The sequence below is a fragment of the Cystoisospora suis genome, assembly GCF_002600585.1.
Source record: "Cystoisospora suis strain Wien I chromosome Unknown contig_3930, whole genome shotgun sequence".
Lineage (NCBI taxonomy): Eukaryota > Apicomplexa > Conoidasida > Eucoccidiorida > Sarcocystidae > Cystoisospora > Cystoisospora suis.
Window position 1 is genome coordinate 1 of NW_027156725.1, and position 7,324 is coordinate 7,324.

Sequence of the window (7,324 nt, forward strand, 5' to 3'; positions counted from 1 at the left end):
CGAACTCTGCGCCGCTGACGAGTTAGTCTTAACTCTGAAGCGTACGTGAACGTTGGGGAAGTAGGTAATTTGTACTAGGTAGCCCTCGCTAAATAAATAAAATTTCTTTGTGTACGTGGGTGCGGCAGTAGCTGCAAGAACTACCTTGTGCAGTGTTGCCTAGGGCAGAAAGCTCGTTCGAGCCGACGCCCGAGCGTCCCTAGGTTTAACACAGCTTGCCTGGGGCCCCGGCAACGTCCCAGAAGCTCATGCAGAACATTTTCATGGCAGAACTCGATGACTTCCTCACCGTGTATCTCGATGACGTCCTGATTTATTCGGAGACACGATAGATGCACCTTCAACACTTGTGGCGTCCTCACCAAATTCCGGAAGGTGCGCCTCTACGTAAAACGGACAAAGTGCGAATTCTGCCAACAAGAAGTGCGGTACTTGAGATTCCGTATTTCAAGCAGTGGAGTGTCAGCGGACCCCTTCGCAGTGGAAACGATACGAAGATGGCCGGAACTCCTGGCAAACCGAAGACATGCTCGAGGATTTCTGGGTCTAGTGGGCTACTGTCGTCGCATAATACCGAACTTCAACGAGCACGTCCATCACCTGCACCAGCTGTTGCGAGGCGACACGGATATGGTCTGGCGCCAAGAGCATTCAAAGGCGGTACAAGCACTCAAAGAAGCGTTAGTCCGTGCAACAATGATGAAGATTTTTGATCCAGATAACACGGTTATTGTTAAGACAGACGCATCCAAGTACGCTGTAGGGGCCGTGCTAGAGCAAGAAGGCGCGCCGGTAGCTTTCGAATCTAGAAAGCTCTCAGTTCGGGAGAGGTCGCTGCCAGCCCACGAGCTAGAGTTGTTGGCTGTAGTCCATGCCTTTTAAAGTGGGAATCGTTTATAGGAACAAAGTTAGTTACGGTAGAAACAGATCATGCTACCTTGGGGAGAATACTTAAACAAAAGAACGTTACGGCCCGACTGGGGTACTGGTTAGATAAACTAGCGGATTTCAACTTAGAAGTTGTGTACAAACCGGGCAAGCGAAACGTAGTTGCTAATGCAATAAGTAGGCGGCAGGACTTCTGTGCTCTCATCGACTCAGTAGACACGACAAGCGAACAGTATGACACCCACATGATAGAGGACTCGCGAAAAGCGTACGAGTATTGTAACGACTTTCAACGACCGTACTCGTGTTGCAGTGAAGCCAACAAGAATGAAAGCTCACACGTAGTGTTATTCAAGGACCGAGAATATAGCTGGGATAACAAGTCTCTATGGATCAGAAGGAAGTCCGGTTGGAAAGTCTGTGTACCACAGGGCAGATTCAGAACCATACTACTAGAGCAATTCCACGACCACGTGTTGGCAGGGCACCCCGGTCTGGACAAGACACGGACTGCACTACGATACTCCTTTTGGTGGCCGAATATGGATGATGACATCGAGAAGTTTGTGAAGTCGTGTGTCGCTTGTTCCGGAAGCAAAAGCTCTTCTCAGCGCCCAGCGGGGCTACTCCAGCCTTTAGATATCCCAGTCATGCCTTGGGAAGATATACCGATTGACATCATTATGGGCATGCCAAGATCATAACAGGGGTCAGATGCTATAGTAACGATAATTTGCAGACTCACGAAAATGGCTCACTTCTTACCCGCTAAACACACGATCACAGCCATTGGACTAGGCGAACTGCTTATTAAAAAAGTCGTCCGGTTACACGGTGTACCGCGGTCAATCGTAAGCGACAGAGATAGAAGATTCACTAGCGAAATCTGGCAGCGCCTCTGTGAGAAGTTGAACATCCAGCTAAGAATGTCTGCGGCGTATCACCCGCAGACAGATGGCCAAGCGGAGAGAGCAAACCAAATCATCGGACAAATATTGAGATGCACACTACTAGTGAAGGAAAGTCAGTGGGGGTCAACCCTACCACTACTAGAATTCGCCTACAACTCCACCCACAACAGTAGCACCAAAGCCGCGCCTTTCGAACTCCTCTATGGCTTTCTTCCCCCCAAGCCTATCTGCCAACAGCTTCGCATACAACTGCGACTGCGCTAAACATCCTTCCTCTCCAAGCAGTGGTCAAAGTTCAGAGGGCCAAACAAGAACTGATGCGAGCCCAACAACACCACAGCCTCTACGCCAACTAACACAGACGGCCGGCAGAATTTCACGTAGGCCAGCAGGTATGGTCGAAGGCGACTAACCTACCTCTGGACCAATACGCGAAGGCCCTCCAATCAAGGTTTGTCGGGCCCTTCACCATCGCGAAAAGGATCGGCAGGAACGCTGTTAGACTTCGAATGCCACCGTCGTGGCTAGTACACCCCGTGTTTCACGTTTCATTATTGAAACCCAAGGTCGAACAGCCACCCCACTTACAACGGTCTAGCCGGCAACAGCAACCATTCCAAGGAACTAACTACTTAGCAGAAGGTATTCATGACCACCGACACACGGACTCCGAGAGGGAATTGCTGGTGCAACGACTAGACGGTGTCTCCTCCTGGATACCAGAGGATGACCTACAAGGCGCAAAGGAACTCATACGTAACTACTTCAAAGGCCTCAGAGTTCAACGGTCTACAAAGAGGTTCGCAGAAAATCCTCGAGGGATCCTTCAAACTTCTCGAAACGGGGAAGGAGTGTCATAATGCACCTAAAAAAATCTGAAGACACTGACACGCTCGAAGACTTCCCCCCTCTTCTCTCACCAGCCTCACTAACCGTCGAACGGAAAGCCGGGCAGATATGGTCACCGTGGAGAACGACAGGAGGTATTTTTTCTTTCTTCTCGCTCTCCCTTGGCCTATTGCGTTGTATCCCTTCCCCGGAGGCTCCGTACCCGGACAGGGGGGGAATTGGTACTTGTGACCTAAGAACACAGGTTTGACTGCCAAACATCTCAGATTGTCCAATAATACCTCTGAAATAGGCTTGCCTTTTTTTTGTTGTGAACAATTTATCCCAAAACAAACGAGACCGCGGTAAATGAGGACCTCGACTTTTGACATTTTGGCGGTACCGGCTGGGAGCGATTAAATCCACGGACGGTGTCTTCCGCCCAATGAGCCAGTTCACCTAAGGCTTACAGCCGCACTATGAGCACGGTTAATCCGTCTATTCGTCGGCGACGAAAGGTGTCGGAAGGACGGTTGGTCTCGCCGCCAAAAAGACGTTGCACGCCACCTCGTTGTGTGTCGACGCCTAGCATCCTGGCTACGACAAGAACACCTTCCAGGATGGAATATTCGATGGCGGCGGACGAAGACATGCCTCAGCGACGGGTGACATCATCCCTTGGGACAATCCGGGCATTATACCCCGGAGGAGATACGCCTATAGAAATCGCTGGAGCACAGCTGCTACCACCCCGAGGTTCAACGGAGAAAGGCCGATGGCCTGGGTCACACACATGGAGTATTACTTGGAGGCGGCCGAGGTGGCACCTGGAAAAGAACTCCGCACGGCATTGGCGACATTTGAACCAGAAATGATGCAATGGTTTTTCCACTCCCTCGACCCAAGTACTAGGCCACGGACCTGGGCGGACTTAAAGCAACGAGTCTTGAAACACTTTGATCCGACGGGATTTTTACACCTACCGAGCTATAGCAAGCAGTGTTATCTTTCTGATGAACACCTACTCGAGCTAAAGAAACTACTGACAGAACTCTTGGAAAAACAGTTCATAGTACCGTCGAAAGCCCCGATCGCCGCCCCAGTATTCTTTGTAGGAAAGGACGGCTCCTTACGAATGGTTGTCGACTACCGCCCGCTCAACCGACTCACTATTAGAGAAGGGTACCCGATGCCACGAATCCAGGATCTGATCAACCGCCTGGGAAAGGCGAAGTGGTTTTCAAAGTTCGACCTATGGTCGGGCTACTATCAAGTACAGGTAGCTACAGACGATCAATGGAAAACAGCTTTTCGCACGTTATGGGACCTACCAGTTCACCCTGACTAGTCTGTCTCCGTTAGACAGACAAGACTAGTAAAAGAGAGACTCGCCTCAACAGAATCTCAAACTTTCCTTGTACGCTCAATCATATTGGTGTCGTACTTGACTCTGCACGCCATAGTCCGGGTGTATACACCCTGAAACTGAGTCGACTACGACTCATATTGGTGTCGTCGTTGCGCCTCAGACCGTTTCATGGGACCTCTCTCGCCAGCAATGAAGCGGGGGTGGCAGCTCGGGTGTGCTATTCATCTTACTACAGCCGCTTGCATTTTGGTGGTATCTGGATCCTTCCTGACTTATGGCGTACCCGACATTGCAGAAGGTAGATGCAAGGTGAAGGAATCTCCACGACTGTCCAGATGTAAGAGTAGTCAAGCGTGCTCACGGAAAATTTGTGCGTCTCGAGGGGTGGTCATTTTCCACTGCAGTATTGTACCCACGCAAGTATAAGCACGTACAAAGACTACAGAAAAAACCAGAACACCGGCACGCAGCTCATTGTTTTGTCCTCAGTTTCTTCGCTACTCGGCTGCGGTCAGCAGAAGCCACCCATTTTGGCGAAGGAACCGAGTTCAGTCCAAAAGAAAGCAGTTGCCTGTTTACTGGGAAGTACCTACGCTGAAGTTGGGGACTTCGTGGGAGCGTGATGATAAAGATTCAGCTGTGCCTCCGCGATGGCTAGTACAGATCGCACCAGCACCAACTCCAGGTCATCCCACACACGCTCCGCGTTGAGAGTAATCTCAACAGTTTTAGGTACCCGAACACGATAGGTCGTATGCTTATCGTCCCACGTCTTATAGTTTTCTTCGGGTGGAATCTGCTTCCCCCAGTACACAACTTTTCCTGCGGCATTCACACCGCGTGTCTTCGTAGACGCCAGGGGCTCAGGCATGCTGGGCGGCTCACTCAGCGCTTCTACAAGCAGATCCAGTAGTTTATGACTTTGCAAAACTTTCTGAACCTTTTTAGGTAGGACAATCTCAAATCTCATTGTGGAACCAAGAGGGAAGCGCACGAATGCTTGCCCATCCTTGAACGACCTGCCCATGGATTCTAGGGAGTGTCTCCAATGTCTCCCTATCACCCATGACGCGACGCCTCTGCTGTCGGTGTACCTGTGTAACGGAGGCATCAGATCCTTCTTGTCTAAAAACATTCCATAGAAGTCACCTACGGCGATCTCCCTGTCTGATGGGTTGGGTCGAGGATGATACCATTCCCCGTGAGGACTTGTCCTTTCACATTCCTGTAGAGCGTCGGAGGGCGATGTCGCAAATTCGAGGAACGCTGTCAGCAGGTCCTGCAAGTCTTGCCATCCTTGACGCTTATCACCTTCCATTTCCCTGGGAGACTGCAAGATCTCCTGTTTCCTCCATGGTTGGTAAACAATATCTTCAGGAAAAAAAGCTTCAAGAACCTCCGGTTTCACACGGATTTCATACTTAACGCCATTTTGTATTTTCGCTTCCGGCAGGCGAATGTTTTGCGTGAAGCCTTCTTCCGACCACACAACGGCGACGTCACCCTCGGGCGTCTCTCCCACATATGGGATGCTCTCCAGAGAAGCCTGCAGGGCTTTCAGGTTTTCTTTATCTCGACTCAGGACCGTTTCAGTACCCTTAGACAAGTAGAGTCTGTAGTTCGTTCCACCGTAAGGAAATTCCGCAAATGTGTCGCTTTGTTTTCTCACGCCGTTTGCCGCAGTCCAGTCCCTCCCTACCAACACCACGTTAGTCCCGTTGTCGTCGTACGTTCCCTTTTTGATCGGGACACCTCCTCGAGTAACACGATTGATGGACTCTTTTGCCGTCACTTGCCGTTCATTCCGGCCCCCTCTTAGTGAAAATGCCGAAGAGGATCCGATGAGAACTAACACGAGAAAACCAACCAAAAGCTTGTTTGGTGAAGGACTACCTCGGAGAGCAGCCGTTGGTGTCATAGAGACTGTGAACTCCATGTCTCCTGGTGACCTTTCGAGAACGTTCTCTCCACCGCCTAAAGTAAATACTGCAGCAGCGAGCACCAGGGCAGCTACCAGGAGCCGTGGGACGGCTCTAGGCAGCTTGGTTAGCACGCCCGGGAAAAAAGATTGTCTCAAATGAACCAGCGTTGTCGATGACCGCGGGCGCTTGCCCACCCATACATTATAGTCTCGGCTATCGTCGCCTTTCCCATCCTGAGGGATCCCGTCAAGAGGCCGCGACTTCCCGAAGGCGGCTTCACGATTTTCGGTGTGCTCATGGCGATTCTCTGCGGAAAGCGTCGTCAGTCCGGTGCGTGCAGCACCTCGGACCGTGGAGGACAAAATCAACACACAAAAAAAAAACTCACTCGCGTAGCCGCTGCCACCTTAGCAAAGTTGCCTGTCTTCATTTCGCTCAGCGAGATGGGAGCCGAGTTCGGAACAAACTGCGGGTCACGGACCCTGGTGCTGCGGAACCATTTGCGTAGTCCGAACATGGCCTCCTTAAAAAATGGTGGGAAATAATACCGGGCAGCGAACGGCACCAAGTTAACCTGACAGGCTCCGCGGATCAAAGTAAGAGCTGTGACTGAAACTGGTGTACAGATCCAAAACGTAGAAGCTGTCACCGCAATGTGTGGCTACTACACACCAGCACCACCCGGGCATTTACCTGTCCCATACAGCACCTCGCCCCGGTCTTGCGGGCGCGCGTCTGCACTCGCAGGGAAGCTCAGTCCTGGGGCTACCCGAGTGGCCGCGGGGCCAAAAGCCATACCTGCCGCTCGTGTGGGCACGCAGACTGGGGAGAGCTCCCCACAACACATTCTCTTTCTCACTTTTCCATTGCTCGCTTGCCTAACAGATGTCTCCGCAGTCGGGCTCCCATCCCCGCAACAGCCTGTCGTGCAAACCCCAGTGCGGTCACCGAGCGAAGTGGCGACGAAACTGGCGGCAAGATGTGCTGGAAGCGGGAATGGTTGCAAAGAAATGCCAGCTGGAGACGAGAAGCTGTGCTCTGCTGATTGTTGCCAACAACACGCTCGACTGGTATCTGTCACAAAGAGTGGTCACTCATAAGTTTTGAACAACAGGACGATCAGCAGGTACACGGTTTCTTCCTCACCATAAGGCCACGTACCTCCCCGAGGTACCACTTCTCTGGGTTCATACTGTTCCACTTGCTGACTGGAATGGGCGCACCTGGTGACTAGACCATCCATTCCAGCAACGCACGCTTGAGTCCTTTCTCTTCCAGACATTTTTGGACATTTGTTGGCAGGCATACTTCGAATTTAGTACGGGCATCCAGCAGGCGGCATCGCGCCCGTCCTGAAAGCTGTTCTTTCCCGCGCATCCGTCCAGCCCTTCCCTAGTACGGTGATG

The 7,324-nt window shown here is 51.6% G+C and overlaps 2 protein-coding genes across 2 annotated transcripts; one reads left to right on the forward strand and one right to left on the reverse strand.

Moving 5' to 3' along the window:
* The first annotated feature begins 2,798 nt into the window (after positions 1-2,798).
* On the forward strand, positions 2,799-4,231 carry CSUI_007434 (rna-directed dna polymerase). Its single transcript, XM_068067579.1, has one exon. The coding sequence runs from the start codon at positions 3,403-3,405 to the stop codon at positions 3,973-3,975; it is 573 nt and encodes a 190-aa protein (XP_067920444.1). The 5' UTR covers positions 2,799-3,402; the 3' UTR covers positions 3,976-4,231.
* A 22-nt stretch (positions 4,232-4,253) lies between these two features.
* Positions 4,254-6,660, reverse strand: CSUI_007435 (uncharacterized protein). The gene has a single exon (XM_068067580.1). It carries the CDS (start codon positions 5,930-5,932, stop codon positions 4,586-4,588), a length of 1,347 nt encoding a protein of 448 aa, XP_067920445.1. The 5' UTR covers positions 5,933-6,660; the 3' UTR covers positions 4,254-4,585.
* Positions 6,661-7,324: the final 664 nt, after the last annotated feature.